At 35.3% G+C, this 27,526-nt stretch overlaps 1 protein-coding gene across 1 annotated transcript in view; it reads right to left on the bottom strand.

The window, feature by feature from the left end:
* The window catches only part of LOC132142419 (A disintegrin and metalloproteinase with thrombospondin motifs 5-like), a 29,135-nt gene extending 3,331 nt beyond the window's left edge, over nucleotides 1-25,804 (bottom strand). The window contains exons 1-7 of the mRNA XM_059552271.1: nucleotides 24,612-25,804; nucleotides 10,101-10,233; nucleotides 9,860-10,027; nucleotides 8,332-8,615; nucleotides 3,042-3,225; nucleotides 929-1,104; nucleotides 379-554 (exon numbers count right to left, since the gene is read on the bottom strand). Of these exons, the coding sequence (XP_059408254.1) occupies nucleotides 379-554; nucleotides 929-1,104; nucleotides 3,042-3,225; nucleotides 8,332-8,615; nucleotides 9,860-10,027; nucleotides 10,101-10,233; nucleotides 24,612-25,550 (2,060 nt within the window). The 5' untranslated portion in view covers nucleotides 25,551-25,804. The remainder of the gene's footprint in view (nucleotides 1-378; nucleotides 555-928; nucleotides 1,105-3,041; nucleotides 3,226-8,331; nucleotides 8,616-9,859; nucleotides 10,028-10,100; nucleotides 10,234-24,611) is intronic.
* Between the last annotated feature and the right edge of the window lie 1,722 nt (nucleotides 25,805-27,526).

Below are 27,526 nucleotides of genomic sequence, written 5' to 3'. Positions count from 1 at the left end.
CCGAGCGTTTCTCAAGCCAGCCTCAAAACCAGGGTAGAAAACAGCCTATTACTTATTGATTTAGATCTTTTTGAATGTAAAAACCATGCGAATGTCATAAGAGGACCTCAGACAACAGTATAAAATAATTTTAAAAAGCCAATTCATGACCCTTTTTAAACATTCAGTTTTGCATATTTCAAGCTCAGAAACACAAACAGAGAGTGTCAGAATTTCACTTGTGTCTGAGTGTGTGTGTTTATAAACAACTTAGAAGATATTTGTTCCCAGAAGTGATATAAACCTGACCAAACATCCAAAAATCTCCCTCTTGACGATGAACTCTTTGTTAGGATTTGGTTAAAAACAACAGAAGTGGGCCCATTTGTGTTTTCTAACCTCTTCTTGGTGAAGTTTCCAGCCACTTTGATACAGCTGTTGCCATCGCCACCGCAGATGCCACACTTGTCATACTGGAGTTTAGAGCCGATGATACTGTCGCAGCCGGTGCGAACACACTTCCCCTTCACACACACCGAACTGCTGTATGGACGGCATTCCGTCCCATCAACCACCTGCAGGAAAACCACACAAACTAAACATAACCTACTGTTTGGTAATCATTTATTACTACAAGTAAAAAGCCTTTTTCAAATACTTTAATATATTTACAAATCAACAAGAATATGCTGTTTCTACATGTATTTATGCATTGATTTGAAAGAAAACAGCACATCCTTGTGGCACGGCTGACACAGAAGATCTGTGAACGCTCCCTGTTAGCTGGGTTTGAAGTCCCATGTGAAACCTATCACTTTAAAAAATCGTATGGAATAACCATAATATCATGTACAAAAATGGAAATCATTCCAGTAAACAAAAATGGTACCCTCGCAGTCCTTGTGTAAGTGCTCAGAAATGAAGCTTCTGTTGTCTATGACTTACTCACCCGTTGTGAGAACACTACATAGTATCCTGTCCCTTTGGCCCTGCAGGTGAGTTTGCACATGTCATTGGGAAGCACACCGGCAAATTTTGGAACCCATTCCACAAAGGTCTTCACTCCTTTAGGATCCGTCTGAGGGCCGTTACGCACCTCACACTGTTCCTGACGAAAACTCTTATCTAACAAAGACACAAGAAAATATGAGCAAATATATACAAATATATGAAGGGCTTGTAGGATATGTTGTGAAAACAATGAAATCTGTTTACTGTAAATCCCTTACTATCTAAAGCTTTGAACTAAAGATGAACTTCATAAGAGGCCATTCACACAGAATGTGCTATTGCAATCCACTGCTCGTCTCGCACATGAAGTGGAATAAAACACACACAGTTGAACTTTTAACCTTTTTTTTTTATTCCCCTGACCTGCATCTCTTAATTTTTAAACATGAAACACTCAATCTGGAATACCCATGCATAAGCAAACACAGACTGAGCTAATGCATACTATTGCTGTAAATATAGTATTTAATAAAAATATTAAGTCTTTTGTGTAGCTGACATAAAATATGTTTAAATCGTTAGCTTAAAAACTAAAATGGACCCGGTAAGACCAGTAAACCAGCTTAAGGGAAGTTTCAGCAGGGAATTAATTGTAATTATTGCACAAGAGTTATTATAGATTTTTTTGTTGTTGTTCTTGCTATGATTACTATTACTATTATTATTATGTAAAATGTATTTCTTAATTAAATGGCACTACTGTCATTAATACTGAGCTTAAGTCAGAGTTATTTCAGTATTATTTATATACAGTTATATAATTTTTTATATAATGAATCAGCTTTTATTTGAATATTTTCCATTTTCATTAAAGGGGTCATTTGATAAGTCATGGACGGCTGACTCCACTGTGTGACCGTCTCTCTCTCTCTATCTCACACATGCACGCGCACACACACACACACACACACACACAGACGCACGGCGCACAAAACTCAGCATTTGAACAGTCAATAGCAAATACTTAAACTAATAATAAAACATACTTACAGTAGCCGATTCAGAAGCACCAGATTGTCATAAGCCCCTTTCACACTGCACGTCGGACCCGGCAAATTGCCGGAACATTGCCGGGTCGCCTTCTGTGTGAAAGCAAACACGTCCCGGGATTGATTCCGGCATTTAACCCAGATCGGGGACCTAGTAACATTGCCGGGTTCAACCCGGGACGAGCGCTGTGTGAACAAAAGCCAGATCTAATGCCGTGTCGAAGTGATGACTCTTTTACCGGCTGTTCTGAAGGAAGATCAACGTTCGTGACAAAAAAATATGTGCAAACTGTAATGAAGCAGAGATCAGTTTGTTCCTCACTTTCCGCACTGACGGCGGGATCGTTCGCTTTGCTTCAGTGAATGTATAACGTGCCTAATGTTTTCGACTTGTACATTACACGTCACGCCCTGATGTCACATGTCGTTACGGGATCTTTACAGGTTGTGTGTGAAAGCACTCACATATCCCGGGTAATCACTGGCAGTGTGAAAGTGCAAAATCTAGCGACCCGGAAACAATTGCCGGAACACTTTTCCCGCGAATTTGCCGGAATGGCAGTGTGAAAGGGGCTATAGAAAAGTCAGAATTACCTCCTCTCCTAGGTTCACGAAATCGTCATCCATAAAATGTGTTGCTGTTCTGTTGTAACTAGTCTTAAAGATTCCTAAATGCATCTACTTTCGGAAGGCCAAATAAAGTGCTTTTGCTTTCGCATAGATACACAGAGCATCTCCCTAACACGGCTGCTTCAACCCTAACTGTGGTTACTGAAACCATACCTTCTTTCTTTGTGGGAACACTGCGGCGGCATTACGCAAATATTTCCACATAGTGATGTAGAGATGTGGGTGTGTGTTTGAATGAGCCGTTTCAAGGGTTGTGGCAGAGTCTTAACTTTGAAAAGAATATCTCTTTGTATTTGAGACTTCAGTCTTTGCAACTTCACAGATCTTCTTTATGCACCAAGAGCTTGTAACACTCCAAAGAGAAAATACAATTTTAAATCACATCATATGACCGCTTTAATGATAAAAGCACTGTTAAGTAAAAGCACTCACTGGCTGAAGGGCACGGCGTGACATTGCAAGACCGGTAGACGGCTCTCTTCCCGGTGCAGAAGCGGCCGTTGTTTCGGGGTGGAGGGTTATTACAGAGACGATGTGCAAACTGGACCCCGCCACCACACGTACGAGAACAGGAACCCCATGGGCCCCAGGAGCTCCAGCTGCCATGATTCGATGTCTGTGACATGACAGAGATTATCAGAAAGATTATCAGAGGAAATTAATCAGAAGATAAGATCAGAAGAGCAGACTGAAAACACACTGAATCATGTCTGAGGAATTCACTGACATGAATGGGCTAAACCGTTGAAAAAAATCACGTGTTTTATGTGAAGACGTGTGTACATCATTCACTGGCCCGCAATAAACAAGCTCAGAGCCAAAATGAGTTTGAGACCTGAACGCTGGACATTCATAGAGAGGAAGGGTGTGTATGCATGTAGAGGGCTCAAACAAGAGGAACATTCTTCATTGGGACTAAAAAAAGTCTTTAAAATACTTAATGACCTCGGAGATGCCGATTAAAATACCCTGCTAGACGAGAGGATGGGAAATTCCTGCAGTTAAATGTGTTTGATACCAATCTAGTTTGGTCAGAACAGTTAGACACAGGAGGACAATATTGTTAAGAGAAGTGCTCTGCTTTAGGTTCACATGTCTGACGGTTTGAGCTGCTGACAGGGAACATTTTGGAAAGATTCTCTCAAAGTTATGTAATGTTAATAGAATGTTCATTCAAAGTTATCTGGTCTTTAATAATGTCCTCCAAATGTTAACATAAAATACATTATTTATATGTCCTTCATGGAATGTTTTTTCATAAATGTTAAATTAGTTACATTCCCATAATGCTTGCAATAAAACTGAATATTCCCCTAATGTTTCCATAAACAATAATTTTTTGACGCAAAGTGACAATAAAGCCATTTATAATGTTAAAACGATTTCTATTTATTTTCAGCTTTGATCACAGAAATAAATTACATTTTGAAATATATGCATATAGAAAACTTATTTGAAATTGTAATAATATTTCAACATTTTTAATGCAGTTTTGATCAAATAAATGCAGCCTTGGTGAGGAGAAGAGACTTTTAAATAATTAAAAAATCTTACAGACCCAGGGCACTAGTGAACACTATGTAGATGTTATTCTGAAGGTGAACGTATTGAAATGCTGAAGAGGAATCAATATGATGAAGTGAGAGAGAAAGCAGCAGAGAGAGAGGTTTATGGATGTGATTGAAGAAGTGCAGGAGAGTTGGAGCAAATGATGAGAGACGTAGAAGACCCGCTGAGAAGCTCTTCACTGGAGAACATTGTGGAGCACTGCAGAAACGGACCGCAGAACTCATTTGAACCACATATTTTATGTTTTTTATGTGAAGGAGACAGCGGTGAGAAAGATCAATTCGGCGAAGCTCAGAGAAACACTGCAAACCAGATGCGGTAAGAAAATGGGTGCCATTCAAATGGACAAATGAGAGCAAGTTGTTAAAGGCTCAACATGAAAAACATCTCTAATGTCCTTGGTCAACTAGCTTCCTCAGAAAGACTAGGTTGGATAAATACGTAATGAAGTTTAACTGATGAGCGGGATGACTATGATTACTATGATTACTATGATGACTACAATGACTCTTTTGTTTGATAAAATTTATTACATATACTCTAACCATGTGAGTAAATGATGACAAAATTGTGATTTTTGGTTGGGTGAACTATAACTTTAATAATTTATTTTCTTATTTTTATTATTATTACTATGAAAATATTAAATTATTTCTTTAATGAAATGATACTCTTAATAATAAACTAAAACTGCAAGTAGGTGGTGGTAAATGTCTTAATGATTAAGTCATTGAGTAATTTATTCATTCGTTTTATTCGTTCAAATGGCTAATTCATTCAGGAGTGAAGTAAATGGTTCTTTATGAATGGTTAATTGAATCATTAAGGCTCCGGTATACTTCTAATGAAGTTTGTTTTCGTTCTTCGTTTGGGGGCAAAAAGAAGTTCGAAAAGGCTGAGCGACGGTAACATTCCGACACCCCCGCGCTGCTGGAGGCGGGGTGTAGATTAATGTAAACATGACTCACGACGCTCGTGCGTATCCCCACAACACAACAATGATGAAATGATGAAGTGTAGGAAATCTAGGTGTGAGACGGGCACCAATGGTCAGAATATTATAGACAAAAGAATAATGTTTAACAGCAGTTCAGAGTCAAGTATCATGTTTGCAACACAAAAGAACCATAATCAGTCCATTATGGGAAGTGTGAATGGCTCATAGTCTGTAAAACTTTAGCATGATGTGGAAAAAATATTGGAGTCAGTTTGTTAATTTATTTTATTAGTGTTCATTTATTATATTAAACTGGATAAATTGTTACACCTTTTTATATTTTATGTGGTGTCATGATTTACTTTTGATAAAAACAAAGGTTTATTATTGTATCTTTATATTGTTTCCCTTGCCTGACCTCCGTTGAATGAGAAACGGACCAAAAATAAAAAGAAGAAAAAAGTTTCAGAACACACCCACCGATTGCGTAACCGCCACTGACCAATAGAAACTCAAAGGTGTTTAGGAGCCGAAACAAACTCCCCCAGAAAGTTTGCTTTGCTCAGCTCAAAACGAACTTTATTTCGGCCTGTTTTCCAAATGACATCATTTCAGTTCGTTCTTCGATTTCGTTTGAAGTATATCGGGGCCTTAAAGGGCTTGTTCGACTTGAAGCAGATCATCACCATTAAACTGACTGTGTGTGACATCAAAGAACCGCAGGAGCTTCAGAGAGCATATGGCTACTTGTGCTTTTGAATTGCTCTCGTGGTACTTGTCATGTACATGTCATGCAATGATCGGTCTGTGCTGCGCCACTTCAAACCCAACACGACTATGGCCAATGGTTCAACGTTCCAAATGGTTCACCCAATTCGTTCAAAACGTAGCTTAAGAAATGAAATGCCGCTGTGGGTTGCTCGGGGATGAACAGTTCTGATTTGTCTTTTTATTTTGATTGGCAAAATTGAGCAAAACAGACAACATTGTGTGTAAAATAACAAAATATTAACTTCTCAATTAACTGTTGTATAAGATGAGTATCACATTTGCACTCGTGCGATATTGCACTTTCTGTGATGTAAACATGAGACAACATTTCAAGCAGGGGCATTTTGCCACATATCTTGAATTTAAGGGATATTCTCTAGGCTCCATCATGCAGTAAGTTGTTGCCCTGAGTGTGTGTGTCTGTGTGTGTGTGTATGTACAGTATATTAATAAATTTAGCTTAACCCTCAAAGACTGAGACAGCTGCCGCGGCTAAAAATAACAGCCTTTCTTAAATGTTTAATAACGTTTGAACCGCTAATCCTATCTGAATGCTTTAAGAAGTTGCGTAAAATCTGCGTTTTGGATATTCAGGGGCGCCGTATTGTACGTGATTACATCATGACATTTTTACAACATTGATTCGTCAGAAGAAACCAATGCATTTTGTTCCTCTGAGCCAAACAGAAATGATTGTTGATGCCTAGTCCCAACCCCCTGCACAGATTGGTTCAAATTGTCCCATATTCAACCAATAAACATAGGTTTTGGTCTTTTGAACTACTATTTAACATATTTCTTTGAACGCAAAATGAAAGTAAATTCTTTCGTGCGTTCATGAAAACAAACACAAAATAACACATTTTAATGAGAAAACTGCACAGAAAAAGCACAGAAAAACACACGACAGAGTACTTTGACATAAAACAAACCAAAAAGGATGAAACAGTGGTACATATCTGATAAAACACTGGAATTTATGTCTTCGCATCGCTAGTCGATGTCCCGGTAAAATCGATTCTGATGCAGATTACACCCAGCGTATTGATCATTTATATTATGTATATTATTTATATTAAGTAAATAATTCTTATATAGTTCATAAAATAGTTTGCACATTTTTTTCTATTGCACTCTGAATACTTCTCACTTATTTTATGTGTAGTTTGTGAATCATTTGCACTGTTTGTATTGGTGCATAAGACAATTTGTGCAATTGTTTTTACTACATGCTGCACATTTTGTGTTTATTGTTCATACTCAGATTGAAAATATATTTTTCTGAAGACAAAATAAATGTTTTGTTTTTATATAACACTCTTTCCATTTTCTTTACTCCTTAAATGTTTTTGGACACATCTCTATAGTTAATAAACCAAATAGGCCTGTTTTTCACTTAAAAGTTCTGATAACAATATGGTAATAACTTGCTTGGGGAATGTAACAGATACAACTTTCAAAAGAAAAATATCCAAACTTTAGGAGTTTTCTGTTTGAGTACACAGTAAAAAACACCCAATTGTTGCTTGGTTTTTCTTAAAATTCTGAAATTTCATTCATTCTTAGAGAAAACGAAAAGAAAATTGGGACTTAAGATTAGTTAAACTTAAAGTTTAAGTTCTCCTGTTTATAATGATATATGGCACTTGATTCTGACTGCTAGAATAGGTCTGAAAAACAAAGAAAAGTGCAGGTGTGTCATGCGCCCCAAATATGTTCTAGGTCTTTAAGGGTTAATTATTAGAAATGTTTCCTTAGCAACTAACAGAAATAAATATAAAGTAAAAAAATTGTTTTAAAATGAAAACTTTTTGGAAATATTTTTTAAAATACAAAATCTAAATAAAAAAAATGCCAAAGTACATAAAAACTCTAACTAAAATGAAAATAAGACCTGATTATAAAATATTGGCAAAATATTAATTGATTCCAGATATTACGTATATATAATATTTTGTATTTAAGAATAGATACAAAACTAAAACTGAAATAAAAATAAATAAAAACTATTTATAAATATTAAAAAGTGATAAAAATGACAAAGGCAGTAAGCACACAACAAAATGACATTTTTTTTTACAAAAATATTAAACGTATTACATAAAAATAAAAGCTAATTTGAGTTATTAATAAAAACTACAATAGTATATAATCAATACTAAAACAACACTGGACCAGCTCAAAATCAACACTGATCAATGTAAAACAGCATTTCAACTAGTAAACATGAAATGCAATTTGCAGTCTGTTTTACTAACATAATGTGACCTGATTCAAAGTGAAAAAGGTTATTCAACAATCTATATTGTGAGACTTGATTTTTCAAAAGATGATAAATATGCGGAACCCATGACATCGAAAAGAAATAGAAATGTAAAAGGCATTAAGGTGAAAGATTATGAAGACATTTGTTAATTCCACATCAATCTTAATCTCTGCTCTTACCGAGTAGTGTCTCTTTCGGGTTTTGTCCATACATTTCCCCTGAAGACAGATCCGTCCCTTCCCACACGGTGTTCCTTCCACAGCTGGCAGTTTCTTGGTCAGACACACCATCTGTCCCTTCCTGATGATGGCACACCACAGACGAGTGCACACATCCATCCCGGGACAAACAGTGTACTCCGGCCCGAAGGCCAAATGGCATTGCTGAACCGCATCATAACTTTGACCTGGCAACTCCTCTGGACCCAGGAGAGGCAGACGAGGAGTGTCCAACAGACACTCAGCTACACACACAAACCACAAGAGCAATATGTCAGGATGATTATGGACAAATCGTGTGCAAAATGTTGATTTTCCTTTTTTTTTTTTTTTGAAATAAGTCTCTTCTGCTGACCAAGACAGCATTTATTTGATCAAAATATAGTAAAAAAAGTGAAATATTTTTACAATTCAAATTAGTTGTTTTCTTTGTTAATGTATTTTCAAATCAAATTTATTCCTGTGATCAAAGCTGAATTTTCAGCATAATTACTTCAGTCTTCAGTGTCACATGATCCTTCAGAAATCAGACTAATATTCTTCAAAAAACATTACTGATTATTATCAGTGCTGATCGTGCTGCTTCATATTTTGGGCCGTGATTCCCAAATCTTATTTTTCAGGACTGTTTGATGAATAGAAAGTTGAAAAGAACAGCATTCATTTGAAACTGAAAATTTTGTAACATTATAAATGCCTTTAACATCAATTTTAATAAATTTAATGCAGCCTTGATGAATAAAAGTATTACTTTCTGTTATTTCTTTTTTTTTATTACTATTTTAGATCAAAAACATTGTCAAAAGCTGCTTAATAAAATTTGACAGCAATAATATATGTGTGCAGATGTCTTTATTTTTAACTGTCTGGTATTGTCATTTGGGAGTCACACTTTGTTTGTTCGTGGTCAGAAGTCACCGGACACCTGAAATGTAACTTATATATAAAATATATATTTTCGGTGAAGACATTGTACTATATTTCTGTTCAATAATAGTTAGAATTTTACATTTTTTATTTTTTAGAGAATTTAAAGGTACTATTATGCTATTATAATTATATTTTTTCCCATAAAAAAGTCTAATATTTTTCGATTACTTTTCAATTATAGCATTATTTCATGTTAAAACAGAGACAATGCCTTTATAATGCACTTTTTGAAGTCAGGTTAGTGAACTTATGCAATTCCACGGTTTAAGCCTCTAGAATCCTATAGAGCCCTATATAAAGGCTTATATATTTTCTAGTTGTTTTTAGATTTAAATTTTGGAAGTTGTGGATTCGGATTTATATTTAGACATTCTCAAAGACATCTTCTTGTAAATGTTTAAAGTTTTGTATTTATTTTTTTAATATTTGTTAGAAATTTCATGATTCAGTTTTGAATCTAATCCTATCAAATTGAAATTAGCCTTATAAGCTTTTTGAAAAAAGCAACATCAAATTCAGTCAGTTTGAGCAGCAATGTTCAAACATGATTGTTTCTCACCATTGCCATCATCGAAGAAGTCTGTGATGGTGGCGGACGTGCAGCGGCTCCAGGGTTTGGATGCGTCGATGGAGGTCAGGATGGACGACATTAGCCGCTTGTCTTCAGTGGAGCCGAATTGCTCCTCGCAGAACTTGGAGTCGTCATGTGACAGACCCAGCAGATGCCCTGCGCACAGGAAGTGATGTCATCAGCTTGCATTAGAGTGCACATAGATGTTCATGCGTGCGTGTGTGTTTACCAATCTCATGTGCCACTGTGAAAGCTGCGTGCAGCCCGTCATCCTCAATGATGGCACAGCTCCTCTCTGGTGTGCAGACGGTTCCCACGTCAGCCATGCCCAGAGTGTCACACGAGTGATGACCGCACAGATCCTGCACACATCAGCAACAACACGGGACATCAGATCCATTGCTCACACCTGCCTACATCCACACCATCACAAACAGCGTTACTTTAGTGTTATTTAGTTTAGTTTTTATTTATATTCTTAAATTAGCTTTTTATTTTTATATTTTCATTTTCGCTTTTAGTAAATTTTTTTTACTAATTGTGTTATTAGCTTTTGTAGTTTTTATTCGATTTTTATTTTTATTTTTACAATTTAGATTTAACTTGTTATTTCATGTAACTAAATTAATTATTTTATGTTGATTTTACTACAGTTAGTGCTTGAAAATGAAAAATGAAATCGAGAAATAAAATGGCAACTGGTTAGCATGCTAAGCTAGCTAGCATAAGTAAAAAAAAACAAGCATGGCATACTTTGATGAGGTATTTCTCATGAATGGTAGCAAATATCAAAAATCTGTCAAGTCATTTCTGTGGAGCTCGTTTCAAAGATCATTTGATCAGATTTTCAACAAAATTGGACACACTTTGTAGGAGGAGTAGTGGAAATTTACTTCAATATTCAATATTTCAATATAGTGAAATATTACTTCATATTCCATAGGTGGCGATGTTGCCGAATTGGGCATGGACCCTTATATCACGGTGTTGATGAAGCATACCAAGATTAATTTTGCTTGACTGTTGTTTGTAATAACATTTAATCAAAGCTGAATATCAAAATTCTGGACAAATTTTCAAGGAAGAGTAGCGAAACACCCCCCCCCCCCAGAAAACTGTACATTTCACAATGTAATGTAGTCTTCATGTAAGCTGCTGAATGTGTTCATCATGAGGAGAGTAATCAGATTAACTAAATTTAATAGAGCAAAGTGTTGAAAAGATATAATTGTTTGAAAAGGGAATTTTTTAACTGGCGGTGGAGCTATAGAGATGGCCCTAGAGACCCAAAAAGTTCAAAAGTTGGTTGGAAGTTGGCTGCCACGGACTCCATTTTGGGAGTAATAATAATAATAATAATAATGCAATAGGGGCTACACCTCTTCAGGGCTTGGCCTCTAATTAATAAATTTTTTACAAAAAAATAAAATTGATTAACTTTAGTGCTTAAATTTACATTTAATTTATTATTTTCCTAAGCAATATTTCAATTTTTTAAATATATTTTATTTCAGCTTTATTTCAATAAATGTTTTAATTAACAAGATTATTATTTTATTAAAAAAAATAAAAAAATAAAAAAATTATGTTTACATTTACTAATTTAGCAGATGCTTTTATGCAATACAATTCATGACAGAGCTGACAATATTAATAATATTCAACACTGTTTGTTGGATTAGGTTAGATGAAAATAGATTTGATTACATTAGGGAAACAGTAGTATATTACACTGCTTTCACAATTGCAAGATGAAAGCATGATCAGATTAGGCCTAATATTGAATGCATTTACAAAAATAATGGATCGAAGACATCCCAAATCTGTGGAAAACTGTACAGATTCTGGAAATGTGAACTGATTATTTCAGAGAATGAAAGCATTGCCAAATATTATTTATGTCTGGCTTTTAGAATGTCTTCTGAATTGATGTCACTAACCTGAAAATCTCATTAATTTTCTACTATTTATACTTGACCGAGCTTTCATTTGTATATTTTTAGGTCTGACTTAATTAACGAAAACAATTAACATAAACAATAACATCAGTGGTGCTCACTTCATAAAATTGGTATTTGGAAACAATGAGACCAATGAAAAAAACATAAAGCTGTCAATAAGCTGGGCATCCGTCTGAAAATGTTTTCCATGCGTATTTTGACTGTAGTTTAACTACTTTATGGATAATTTGCAGTTTCAGAGCAACAGCATCAGCAGCACAGACCTTCAGATGTTTTCATGTTTATTGTCAGACGTGCTTGACCATCAATCCTCACAGACAGACACACAAATCGGACTGGCTGATGTTTGCTGGTTCAGTGCGAGCGCGTGGAAAGAGCCTGGACTGAAAGCGGCTCTTCACACGATCACATTTATAAAAGCAACACAGTAAACAGCTTGAGAACGAGTTTAGCTCATGACCTCAGCGGAGCGCATGTGTAATGTGTAATCAGGAGAGAGCCTGAGCTCACGCATCTACAGCTCACGTTCACATGACCGATGACTGATCATTCTTACAGCTTTCGCTCTTTTGTCTTATTCTTAGTAGATTTATACATGTTCAGCAGTGAATGTGAGTGTTTGCATTGTGCAAAACCCACCGCCATGATGCTTGAAACATCTGGATAGTTACTAGGATGTTTTTCACAGAAAAAACAACACAGAATTTCTCGAGAACCTTTAAAAAGCATGTTGAGTTTCCACAGTAATTAATAGAGCAACTTGAATTCTGAGGAATTCCTGCCTGAGGATAATATATTTCGGGAAACTTTATTTTGTTTAAATATATTCTTATTTTGAGGGAAATACTTCGTCCAAAGGACGAGCTGGAAAAAGGGAAATATTGAGGGAAAATTACAACTACAGATCACTTTGAGAGATGCATGCAGCAAAAAAACAACAAAACAACAACAACAAATTCCTGTTTGCATTGACACTTATTTTTCTTATTTTAAACACAAACCAGTTTTGTTGGATTAATGAGTAAATTCGGCAATCAATGAAAATGCAATAATTTTCTAAATGCATGCTGTAGGTTTTATTTTGAACAATTATGCATATTTAATTTGTAAACAATGTTTTGACCCAGAAATGTTTAATCAAATTATCATGTCTGACATATGCAGGACTTGAAATAAATACACTGCATAATGGGAATAAAATTTTTATGATTTAATTGAAATAAACTAAAATTAGAACAAAACAAAAAAGTATAATTTAAATCTAATTCAAAATATTAACAAAAACTATAACTTATGTAAATAATACTAAAAGGACTGAAACCAAGCTCTTGTCCTACATATTAATTAATTAATTTATTTATTTATTTTCAATAATCTATACATCAGACGTTGGATATATGTCACATCACAAAATGGAACTTAATGTCATCTCAACTCAAAAACAAACAAATAAATGTAAAATGCAAAAACTGAAGATAAAATCCCTTATTATATTCTCTGCAAATGGTCTTCTAATCATAATCAATGTTTCGATGCATTTACTGGAAAACAAAAGGCTTTCTGCACTGAGAAACGATCCGAACAGTTATAAGGTGCCAGGTGCTCACAGGTCAGTCCAGAACATCAACTCACATGCAAACGTAGATAAACACACAGGAACCCTGATATCCTGACGGCTCCTGCGTTTGGCAAAGGTTCTGAGTAAACATGTCGATGCAGACAGACAGGAAGACGAGCGGGAGGAGCAGACGACTCTGGATATTTGATTCTACAATGCTGCGAGTTTCTGTCACCTGGTTCTGATTTACGTGGCAAACATATGGCCTTGGGCTGCTGATCTGGGATCTGTTCTCATCAGTCGCTCAGTGATGAGAGGAACATCAGTACTGATCTGAGTGAAGGGGTTCAGTCATGACACTGCTGGCCTGTTTGGATCTACAAAATCAGATGTCTTAGGATATTTCTCATATTCAGTGTTATTTTTAGTGTGGCTGAGACACTATTAGTTTTTGTTAATATTTTGAATGGATTTTGATATTTTCTGCTTTCATTTTAATTTTACTTAAAGTTTTTAGTAATTTTGTTGTTTGATAATATTTTGAACTAGATTACACACACACACACACACACACATATATATATATTTTTTTTTCTGTTTTCATGTTAAATTTATTTAAATATTTAGTAATTTTGTTTTATGTCATTTGTGTCTCTCTGTGTGTGTGTATATATATATATATATATATATATATATGTGTGTGTGTGTGGGGGTGTGTGTATAGACATATTTTATTTATATTTTATTTTATTGTTAACATTTATTTTTATTATTAAGGGTTTTTTAAAATATTTTATATGGTTTTAGTTTTAGTTAACTATAATTAGCTTTAAATTAATGCATTTTCTTGGATTGAAATGTATGAAGGGCAAAATATATTATTAAATGCTTATAAAATATATATTTATATTTGTAAAATATATTTTCAAAAATATCATAAAATGATCAAAAGATTAATTGGTAGAAAATATACTTAAATATATTTTGAAATATATTTGAGCAAATATATTTTGGGCCTTTTTTATATTTTGCATTATATTTAAACATATTTTTGAAAATATAGATTATTTGCTGTATGGGATTAAATAATACTGTTCCGTTCCTCTAACATCTGAGATCCTGAAAATCCCTGAAATCAACAGTTTGCTTGAACAAAATAATATTCAATATATCAGTCATATATCAGTTCCTCTTGTGTCAAAAACAAATTCTTTATCCTACGGAGTTTCTCGGCTGAGGCCGGATCTGATCACAGACTGTTGCTACCCAACGCTGGCATGGATCATAAGGATTTAGGACAGTGGGAGTGCAGACGGATGGATTCAGAGAATCCAGAATATCTCAAGAGGTTTTCAGTGAACTGTCAACATATAGCAGCTGAAACACCAGACGTGTGAAATGCCCCAGACAGACTGTGGTGGGGAGGCATGAGAACGCTACAAACATGATCATATATGTTAGAAATCACTGCAGGAGACATTAGACCAAACATGGATGATTATGAACAGAAAGAAGGACTACATGTACAAATGTTTGTCTTATAAAATCACATGTAAAAATCACACATGAACTCTCTCTCATACTCCTGAACAAACTGTACAGTATTTACTCTGTCTGTACACATTCATACACTCTCTGTGTGTACAGTACATAGTGTGTGCGTGCGCAGTATAAAGGCTCAAAAGGGCAGGTGAACTGGGTAAATGTACCAGCCATAAAAATTTCTTATATGCTATAAAATATTTTAATGAATAAATTAATAATAAAATATATCATTATATTTTATAAATACATAACTTTAAAAAACTACTATGCAGAATTATAAACAAATAACATTTTTGAGCAAAAACTTTTTTGTCAGAACTAATAAAAATGATTAAAGGGGATATTGATGCTATTTCTATTTTTCATTTTCTTTAATCTGTTATGTAGCTTTTTGTGCATCTAAAAGAGAATGCTGATCCAGACCAGGTTAAAACGGCTCATTCAAACATGCCCTCACATGTCTACATCACCATGTGGAAATATTTGTGTAATGCCGCTCAAATGCTCACGCAAAGGAAGAAGTCGTGGTTTCAGGAATCGCAGTAGTGTTGATGCAGCCATGTCAGGGAGACGCTGTGTGATTCTGTGCGGATGTAAAATCACTTAATTTTGCCTTTCTGGAAGTAGATGCATTGGTTAAGATTTGTTTACAACAGAACAACACAACCCAGATGTAACACATTTTATGGACACATTTGTGAACCTAGAGTACAAGGCTGGCTGAGCTCAAAGGGCATTTATAAAAGAAAAATAATAATAAAATAAAATGGTAAATTCTGACTTTGGTATGACAATCTAGCAATAATTCTGAATCAGCGACCGTAAGTATGTTTTCCTAATAGTTTAAGTGTTTGCTATTGACTGTTCAAATGTGGACTTTTGAGCAGCGCAGAGTAACTTGTGTGTGTGTGTGTGTGTGTGTGAGGGGAACAGGGTCTCATCACAGCAGAGTGAACAGCCTGTCAGAAATCATAGCACATCAGCTGTCTTAACTGTGGCTTGTGTACTGCATTATCACTGTGTCTGGGCTTGAACTGATGGTAAAAATAACACATTATTAACTGTCATGATATTTACTCTGAAAGCTGAAGCTTGCGATTATGGAAAGGGGGTTAGATTTCCGACATGTTGTGGTGTTTGGCCAATCACAATGCACTGGGTAAGCTGGCCAATCAGACTGTGCTTGTTGGAAGGAGGGGCTTTGAAAATGGTGCGTTAGAGAGAGGCAGGGCATGGAGGACCTACAATGATGTACAATTTTTGAAAAAGAATGTGTTTCTTTTTACTTTAAAGCATGTCAACATATTCTGTTACACCAAATACACAAAAAAATGATATTTAAAACAAGTCTCTTTGTATTTAGGTTTTCATAATCTGTTTGAATAAAAAAACATATTAATGGATAAATCTGTACATAGTAAATAATTAATTCTTTAATTTACAAGTGTCATGTTTGTGATTTTTATTCATGTAAGCCATAGTTTCTGACCTGTAAATCCTGTAAATCAAAACTCAAGACTCATGATTTTATGAAATCAATTGCGGATTCATTTGTTCAGAAACACAAGCATCTTAATGATATTTGTGTACTTTACTTTCATTTACCCCAAGATGTTTCAGTCATACAGTTTTGAATGGGAGAAAATTGCGACACTCAATATGGCCGCTCTATCAACAAGTCCTGCCTTCTGAGTAAAATAGCAAATTGTTTATCGGTAAAGTCACTGCTGCTGCCATTAGAAGCAAAGCCACTACAAGGCAAGCCTGCAACCTTTAGCCAAACATTTTTTTATGGCTAATGCTAACGCTTTGGGTTTGGCAGTACGTGGGAAAGGAATCAAGCATTCCCACAAGCCACTTTGGATCGTTTAATCAGGGTTTCAGTGAGGCCTTAAAAGGTCCTAATTTAGTTACATCAAATTTAAGGCCATATAAAACCTTAAATGCCTCATAAAGTAGTGTTTATCCCTGCTCAAATAAAAATAAAAAAATAAAATAAAACGGGACTAAAACCTGTTCATTGATGGTTTTAGAGTGGTTTTGACCACTTCTTTAGCTGGTCAGGCTGGAAAACCAGCTAACTAACCAGATAAAACCAGCTTGGCCAGGCTGGGAGACCAGCTAAAACCAGCTAAAACCAGCCAACCAGCTTATGCTGGTTTGTTTGTTTGTTTGTCAGCAGGGATGAACGCAGAGCTGCTTTGTATACAGCCGTTACTGGCAAACTGTTATATTTTAGCATTTTATAAAACTTTTTGTTTTTGTGAAAACCTTTGTCTGAAATGTAAATTATGCAATTTTACATTTTAATTTATTAGCCTACTCTGCTCATACGGTATTCTTTGTTATTTGTGTAGCTCTTAAAAATGTATTTAAAATAACCTTCAGATACCCTGTGTATATATGGAAACAAAGACAAGAAAAGTGGAAGTCAGGTTGAGAATGGCTGGTATATGATCAGCAAAGAGAATAATGAACTGCTCTGACTGTAGGATGTACGGTGGTGAAAAGCTGAAAGACAAACTGAATGTGTTCTTCTATGCAGTTTGTTTCTAGAAGACAATTTTTCTACTCTGCATTACAGTACATACTGCTGTTGTTAATAAATATTTAAACAGTGTTTTTCTTTCTAGTTTATTTTTTTGTTTTGTTTGTTGTTTTTATCTTTTGAATTGATGTTATACACCCCTGGACCACATTTATTATATGCAATAAGAAGCTACTCTTTTTATGTCTTAGTAGACTGCATGTTTTCATAAAAAGGGAGCTTTACACACAACTTTATCAGACCTAAATATTTGATGATTTTTGTCAGTGTTTTACAATTCATGAGGTATTGATTTGGGTGTGTACAGCAGTAATTTACACTTAAAAGGGTTGTAACGTTCTAGTGCAAGTACATTTTAGCACACCATAGTCAGCTTTAATCACATAAAACATATAACAATAAATATATAACAATCTGACAGAATATAACAATCTGACAATAAAATTGTGGCCAGTGAAAATGGTGAGTATGCTAACTTAGGAAAACCACTAACCACAGTGGCATAAGAAGAACACTTGTAGAGCATATAGAGCATAAGTAATATGGACTATTTTGGATGTTTGTTTTCCCCTTTTGATGATTCGTAGTAAACACTTTTGTTGTTTGGAAATAAAGCAACGCAAATATTCTGCTAAACTTCTCCTTTTTGTTCCACAGAAGAAAGTATGTCATACAGATTTAAAAAATAAATAAAATAAAATCAATATTTTTTTCAACAATTATTGTTTCTCTAACAAATATCTAGAATCAGTCTTAGTCATGAGGCAGAGGAGGCTTTGTGCAGCAGCAGCAGCAGCAGAGAGGAAATGATGCTTTGGTTATTTCTTAGCCTTTGTATTTTGGTTTGGAGGCATTTCAGAGCTCTCAGTAGGTGTCTGTGGGCTTCTGCTGCCCATCATGGCTTGTTGACATGGTGTACTTCACAACCACACACTCTTATACACACACTGTATGCCACCAGGTGTGTCAGACTCCACACCACTAGAGGAAAGACTCCGCTGGCACGTCCACCCTTCAGACGCTGCCAACAGAAGCTACAATTCTCTGTGGAATCTGGTGTGGTGGCTCTTGTGAGAGGGAAACAACATCAGCGGCACTTACAGATGCCAACCGAGGGCAGCTGGGAATGAATGCTAGTCACAATTCTGCTGCTTGAGGAAATAGTTATGTAGTTAAAGGAATAGTTCAACCACAAATGAAAACTGAGTTACTTCATGGGAACAGATTTGGGGAAATTTTACATTCCATCACTTGCTCACCAGTGGTTCCTCTGCAGTGAATGGGTGCTGTCAGAACGAAACTTCAAACTGAGTCCATTATCCATTAAAAATGCTTCTTCCCTTGTTGTCCTGTCACATCAAAATCCACCCACATATTTATTTAGAACTGTTCTGGGGTGCATTTCCCAAAAGCATCGTTAGCCAACTATGGTCGCAAGTTCCGTCATTACCTACATAGGTCAACGATTCTGTGTTTCCCGGATACCATAGTTCAAACGAATATTCGCAAACAGTGTCGCAAATTTACGTGGTAGGTACTACAGCTCTCAACCTGTGGTTAGAAGCCTAGTTTCTTGTTAGCAAGGGATATGGGCTTAAATAAATATGTTCTTGGGAACATTAAGCAAGCTAACATGCTGTGCAAACTATATATTAGATTATATCTTAATATAAATACATTTTAATCTCTGTATATTTGCTTGTCAACTAAAAGCGCCATTTTTGAAGAGTGCGCATGTGCACAACTGCCTAAGGGAATCCTGGAGTATTGTGTAAGAGGGAACCCGCGATGAATCAAACATCAAATAAAGCAAAATGACAAAACATAGTAAATTAGTCATCAGGTGTCATGTTCAACAAAGCAACATCTTATGAGATGTCTAATTGGTTAAATAGTTATTCTTGCACCACATGCATGTGACGTCATTAACAATGGCCCTATGTTGTTGAACTAATGTGGTTCAAATGATGGAGATGTGACCGTGTTCGGGAAACAGTCTTAACTAGCTAGTTTGTTTCAACCACAATGCATGGTATATGTGTATGATTTTATATTTTTTCTGTTTGTTTGTTGTGTGTTTGTCTGTTTCTAATGACCTACTGGAAATCACATTGGTCGACGGAAGTTGCAATTAATTGTGCTATATAAATAAATTGTCAATGTCATTGTCAGGAGTGTTATTATGGATTATGGACTCGTATTTTAGCTGGAAGGTTATGGTTTGAGGTTAGAAACGTCTTCATAATGGATTGGTATCATACAAACATTCAGCTTTTAGCTTCACAAGATGTTAATAGATGTACTGGAGTCGTGTGGATTACTTGTGGATTATCATGATTTTTTTATTAACTGTTTGGACTCTCATTCTGATGGCACCCATTCACTGCAGAGGATCCATTGTTGAGCAAGTGATGCAATGCTGCATTTCTCCAAATTTGTTGAAGAAACAAAATCATCTACATCTTGAATGGGCTGAAGGAGAGTAAAATTTCTTTCCATTTTTGGGTGAACTATCCCCTTTAAACTGCTTGTAAACATCACTCAAAATATGATTTCTTGGTAACACTTTGGAATATGGTTCACTAATTAATGCATTAGATATCAATACTTTAAAAGCATTCATTAATCCAGGTGATGGGAATTTATGCATACTTTAATATACAGGTGCATCTCAAAAAATTTGAATATTATGGAAAAGGTCTTTATTTTTTGTAAAATTGTTTAAAAAATATTTATTTATTTTTAATTCTGATGGTTACGACTTACATCTTAGGAAAATTACAAATTCAGTATCTCAAAAACGTAGAATATTCCATTTTGAGCCTGATAAGTTTGATTAATTTTGAGTATAAATACTGGGTACCATTTGGGCTATTTTAGAACATGAAATCACAATTATGGGAAAAACTACTGACTTGACAGTTGTCCAGAAGGCGACACCCTCCACAAGGAGGGCAAGCCACAGAAGGTCAATGCTGAAAGGGCTGGCAGTTTACAGAGTGCTGTATCAAAATATATTCATAGAAAGTTGACTGGAAGGAAAAAGTGTGTTAGAAAAAAGTCTACAAGTAACAGGGATGACCACAGCCTTGGGAAGATTGTCAGGAAAAGACGATTCAAGAACTTGGGAGAACTTCACAAGGAGTGGACTGAAGCCGGAGTCAGCGCATCAAGAGTCATCACACTCAGATGTCTTCAGGAAAAGGGCTACGCTGTCACATTTCTATAACCAAGCCACTCATGAACCAGAAAAAACGTCAGAAGCATTTCACCTGGGGTAAGGAGAAAAAGAACAGGACTGTTGCTCGGTGGTCCAAAGTCCTCTTTTCAGATGATATAAATTTAGCATTTAATTTGGAAATCAAGATCTGGAGGCCCCACCCAGGTGTTGAGTGCATAATTAAACCTGCTTTGGAGATCTCTGGCGATATTTCGGTTTTGTAAATCTTTTTTTGATTGATCTTTGAGAAAGAGATACTAATTTTTTGAGATACTGAAATTTGTATTTTCCTAATATTTCAGTTTATGTTCAATAAATCTAGAATATAAGAAAGTTAGCTTTTTTTAATTAAATTACAAAAAATAAATAACTTTTCCATGATATTCACATTTTTTTAGATGTACCTGTATTTTTTATTTAACTGTTGTATAAAATTTATATTAAAGTGAATAAAAAACAATAGTGTTTAAATTACATTAACAGATTGATGATATTAAGAATAATTAGTTCATGCTTTTTATTTTTAGTATCAATGAGAAATTATAGTTTTGTATATTTGTAACTAATTATACTGTATTCTTAATTTCATTTCATTTTAATTGATTTTGTTTTATGTTTTATCTTTTTTAAATAGGTATTGTTTTTAATAATTTTTATATAACTTTTTTCATTTTAGTATTTAAACTTAATAAATAATCAAATAATAAATATAAAAATAAATGTTACGTTGGCAGCTAGCTGAAATAAAAATTTTAAGTTATTTTTATATTATTTCAGATAACATTTATTAAATGTCAAGTAACTTTTTTATTGTTTTTAATTATAAGCATTTTTGAATGTCTACATAGTTTTTTTTTATTAATTTATATTTCAGTTTTAGCTGTAATTATTTTAGTACATATGAAAATTAGCTAAAATATTTTATTTATTATAAATAAATATAAATATAAATAATTTATTATTATTATTATTTTATTTTTTTGTTTATAGTTTTAGTTAACTATGATAGCTCTGGTTCATGACACCAAATGCATTAACTAATGTTAACAAATTTAAAATCATATTCAGGATACATTTTGAAATCTTGGTTACCATGCAAACTGATCTTGTTTTAGGGATTATTAGTTAGTTTTGAACTACAAAACAAGACAAAGCTACTGATGAGTCCCAGTAATACTCCAGAAAACAAAACCTGACTTACATGCACCACAAGCTTCGTCTTGAAACACAACAAGCTCCAAACCACAAGTGCGGTAGTTGAGTGAGAGGCACAGAGCCAGCGCTTTACTGTGAAATTTGTGAGGGGCGAAATGAGTGTGGTCTTCAGGCTGGTATGGCTTTCATGTGCTGATTTTCCTCACAGCTCTCTGCTGTGGTTCATGGCACTTAGATCTTGAGAGCGTCCTGTGTGAATGTGCACAGACACAGTGCATGAAGACACACACTAGTCAGGGGACTTGGAGGGGAATACGAAGACGCCTGCCTAAAAAAACAGCAACAAAGGAAATAATTTTACAGTTCACTGTGGAACGGGAAGAGAGAGAGACTGACGTTCCCACAGTAGTTGACATATGATCGAATTCAGCTGACCTGGTCACTCACACACACACAAACTGCTGTGCACTGAGATTTGATGGTATCAGGTGGTAATGGTACTCTGAAATATATCCTGGTAATGAATTCCATGTACCATAGCATTTATATGGAACTAAAAGTTACTTTTTAAAATACCATAGTAGTACTATGGTGAGTTTTTTTTGTATTTGTAGCATCATCATGTATAATTCAGGGGGGCGGGACCAAAATATGACTTTGAATTATTGAATTATATTAAGTAATTAAAACTTAATTAAAATGCTATAAACAAACACACAAAAAAATCATTATATCAAGAGAATTGAAAGTTTTAATTAAAAGTCTACCAATGCATATCAATTATATTAAAAACAATAAAACCTTAAAGGTTAGTTCACCAAAAAATGAAAATTAGTCCATACATTACACACCCTCAAGTCATCCTAGGTATATATGACTTTCTAGTTATATTAGTGTTATATTAAACATTTTCTTTGATCTTTCAAGCTGTTTCATGGCACTCAGTGGGTGTTGCATGCATTAGCCCAAAAGAAATTAAATAAAAATCAATTAAAACAATGTCTCACACAGCTCCGGGGGGTGAACAAACGCCTTCTGTAGAGAAACTATGCATTTTTGTAAAGAAAAATATAAATATTCAAATTGTAATAATCACTTTAATGTAAATTGCACCAACAGTTGTACACAGAAGCAGTTCCAGGGGAATGACATATGAGGTCAGTGTTGCGCATGTGCCAGTGACTCTTGTAACAACCATTGTTTGTCAACAGGAGCAAAAGAAGCAAATATCCTTACATTAACAAAGGAAAACCAGTCTCCTCTTGGCTTATATCAAAATCCTCTGACATTCTTCTTTACAAATCCTCGTTTTGTACTTCTAATTCATATACATTGTTTTGTTTTGATCTCTCCACTGCGTTTCCGCATGCGTCACTTCTGAGCAGCGCATGCACAAAGACAACCTCATACTTCATCCGCCCCGGAACTGCTTCCGTGTACAACAGTGAGCACTAGCTAGATTAAAGGGAGTATTACATTTTAAATATGGATATTTTTCTTACAAAAACACATCAATTCACTACAGAAGGCCTTTGTTTACCCCCTGGAGCTGTGTGAGACACTTTTTTTGTAATGGATTGACGACAACTGCAACGATAGATGGATTGACTGCATCGATAGAGCTTGAAAGATCAAAGACAATTTTCAATATAATTTTGTCTGGATTCGTCTGAAAGAAGAAAGTCATATACACCTTGGATGACTTGAGGGTGAGTAATTTATGGGCTAATTTTCATTTTTGGGTGAACTAGCCCTTTAATTAAAATGCTATATATATATATATATATATATATATATATTAATATAATTGACAATTAATTAAAATTATAAAAACACAAAATATTTAACTATCAAAATAATTTAAACAATGAAAATGCTAAAAAATAAATATATTAATTATATTAAAATAATTTAATTATATTAAAAATAATTCAAACTTAATTAAAATGCTATAAACAAGAGACATATTTCATAAAATCAAACAATTATAACACCAAAAATTCTAGTTAATTACATGAAATTTAAACATCTGAATATTTTTTTATTAAATTAAAAATAATTTAAACTTAATTAAAATACAAAAACAAAACAAAAATATTACAATCCAAACTTAATTTAATTTAATTTAATTTAACTTAATTTAAAATGCTACAAAATAGTATAATCGTTCAAAATTATTGAATATTTAAAAGGAAAATGTCTTGGTCTTTGAAAATGTATTGGACAGTAGCGGGTTGGTGAGTCGAAAAGGTTGAGAACTGCTGGTTGAAACAAAAACGACCATGGTTGGTAGCCATAGTACCTGGGAGTACCATGTTAATATTTCCAAATACCAAAGTATTCAAAAGTATTCCACTGTAGCAGACTACTTCTGTAAGGTCACTTAGTTCAAAGCAAATGGCACAGTGATGGAAAAACATGGTGATGCTTTGGGACATCAAAATAAAACAGTGTAATGAAATTCATGAGGCTTGTTTGTATCTGCGCACACGCTTCTCCATCACTAACAATGTAAATAGTGTACACCACCCTTACGAAAATTAACCATGGTTTTACTACAAATTAAACCAAAAAACCATGGTTACTATAGTTAATCCATGGTAACCACAAATTAACCATGGTGTTTGTAGTAAATATGTGGTTATACAAATGGTAGTCAACATGCCAAAAAAAAAAAAACATGGGTTACTACAGTTTTTTTTCATAAGGTCAAGGCTGATGCGCGTGACCGATGCGAATATTTCTGTTTTTACCTGCCTGGTGAAGAGGATCGCCGCGTCATGGTGATGCTGATGATCGTCATCCAGTGGGTTCTGCTGGTTCTGCCACTTACAGAAGCTCTTGAGTGTCGCGGCGGCGTTTTTGGACACTTCGATCCCCTTTTCGTTCTCGGACAGAATCACGACTTTAACCACAGATAAACGGATGGGATTCTCTATGCTGGCGTGCCCGTAGAGTTTGGACGCGATGGACGCCAGTGTCAACAGGTAATGCTGCAGGTCCTTCCCATATTTCTTCGTCATGGAAGCATCCGCGACCAGCAGCAGCTCCACGTGCCGCGCGCGAGACACAGAGCGCTTGAGTCGAGTCGGCGCATCGGGCTTCACAAACTTAGTCCACAATTTGCGTCCGCGCGTATCCTCACGTTTCCGCTTTTTATGACTGCGCGTTTTGCGGTTACGCGTGCCGCAGCTGTGCCGCGCGGGCATCGCTTCGAAACTGAAGCTCTCGCGGGTGTAATGGTGGAGAGCGCGCGTCGCGTCGGTGTCCTCGACTATGTGCAGGTCATTTTCGTGCCCTTTCGCCCGAATGAGCGGCGTGATGGTGTATCGCGCATGGTCGACCGCGAAAAATCCATTTAGTCCGCCGCCGCACAGATTGAAAACCGCAAGTGACTCTGCGTTTGAATTGACGGTGCCGCGGTAAACGCATTCCCGACGCGGAGGCAGCGCGTCCACGTTCAAACCAAAGTGATGAGACAGTATAGACTCGTCCCGCTCCATATCCAGCTGAAAGCGCTGCTCATCCATGTACAGAAGGTAACCGGCTTTTCCTCCCCCGTGATAAATCCGATCCACAATGCGCACGACGCCGCGGGCAGGTGCGAGCAGAGACGCGTTTGCAGGTGGACGGAACGCGCTCAACGCAAAGGAACCGTCCAGAGCGCAACACAACAAAACAATCTGCCACATTATTCCATGTAGTTCAGTCCGGTGCAGAAAACTTCCTGAAACATTACGATCCGAAATAAAGCTTTAAAATTACTTGCGTGAGGAATTCGAGCCATACGCATCCATTAGTCCCGGTGCGCATCTCACGAGTCACGGAAATAAACACATGAAAGCTGGATGAGAGAGGAACGAGAACTAAAGTGAACTTGAAGAACAAATCACAAAGTTTCCTCTTAAAAGCACCAGAGAGAGAAAGAGAGAGAGAGAGTCCTGCCCCTTGCGCTCGCTCTCCACTCCAGACCTCCTCCTCTCATTCTTTCCCAACTCTCAACTCTAAACCAGCTTCAAATCTACTAATGCCATCACGTTATGAAAACGCACTTTTATTTTATATTAACATTGCGTACTGATATGGTTGCATGTGTTATAAATCTGCAGGTGTTTATGTGCCTGAATCAATGCAAAGTCAAGTAAGGACTGTGTTCCATAATCCTCATGTTGTCTTTGGTTTCTGAGGGACACAAAACTGACTCAAAGTCATGCACGACTTTCCTTAATCTTACAACAGCTGATAATATATTAACTGGGCGATGTTCTGACACATCCTGACAGATGTCTACTTTACCATATAATGAAAGTGAATGGGTAGTGGGGGAAAATGCTGTTAAGCTCTATAAAAAGACATAAAGCATCATGAAATCATAGCAGTAGTGTATGTAACTTATGCATTACAGTATATTTAACGTCTTCTGAAGTCATGTTATGATTTGTGTAAGAAACAGAAATAAACGTAATTCATTATTTACTGAAAAAAAATACATTTGATGTAACTGGCATCAAATCTTGCACAACGAAACTGATTTAATGATTTAAAAACATCATAGTGATGTCTTCTTTTGACCTTACAAGAGCTGATAATAAACAAACTAGTAATGTTAAAATTTCCTCCATAAAAATTTGGAAATACACTACTTTTACCCACTTAATCTGTGTATTTATTGTGTTTTCAGGGTTCGTCATGATCCGTCTCCATTCACTTTTATTATACGGAACATATAATACTTCCACATTTTTCACAGCGGACATTTTTAATATTACCAGTTTTTTTATTATGAGCTCTTGTAATATTAATATTATTAGGTTAAGCTTAAGTCATCAGTATGATGTTTGAGCCATTAAACTCTTTCATTGTAGAATATTCGACACAAATGACATCAAATGCCATTTAATTTTAAAAAAAATATATTTTCAGGAAACAATGACTTCAATTAGTGTCTGTTTGTCATACAAAGCATCACACGACTTCAAATGAACTGAATTATAAAACATGAGTTAAATGCACTCTACTGTTTTTATGCTTTTCTGTCAATTGATCTTTAACAGAATAATCTACTGCCTGACACACATCGGATGCTATTTGTTACAGATGATAAGATAAATCAGTCTTCAATAATACCTGTCTAATGGGTTTGATGAAATCAGTGAAACATATCTGAAGACTGAAGGATTCAGTTGTTATTATTTGTACATATAGTACTGGGTGAATCTCGAGAACATGAGGTAGAGACCGAACAGCAACGTGACATCATGGAGGGAATCTGCTACTGGGAAACCCTGTTCAATAGTGCATCAGCTGCCACAGGCAATGACACCACTGACACAGAACACTGAGTATTGTGCACACCAGTTCATTCTGCTGTCAGGCTCATTCCTGCACTGTGTTATGACATCATCATCACAAAAACAACAGCACAAACAACACTGGCTTAAAGGGACAGTTCATCCAAACACATTTACTAATCATTTATTAATAATTTGTTCATGTTTTTGCAGTAGCCAATCTAAAGTTTAAACCATTCATCATTTGTAAATGTTTATAAACAATTACTAATCGTATAGTATCATTGGACTTTTAGCTAATGTAACAAGGTTCGTGTAAGGGGTGGCTGGTTAAGTTAAGCTAAATGCTTGCTAAAAACATAACAGATTGTAATTTT

Source organism: Carassius carassius, chromosome 6 (genome assembly GCF_963082965.1).
Source record: "Carassius carassius chromosome 6, fCarCar2.1, whole genome shotgun sequence".
Taxonomy (NCBI): Eukaryota; Metazoa; Chordata; class Actinopteri; order Cypriniformes; family Cyprinidae; genus Carassius; species Carassius carassius.
Note: the sequence above shows the minus strand (reverse complement) of the source record. Positions and strands in the feature narration are given on the sequence as shown.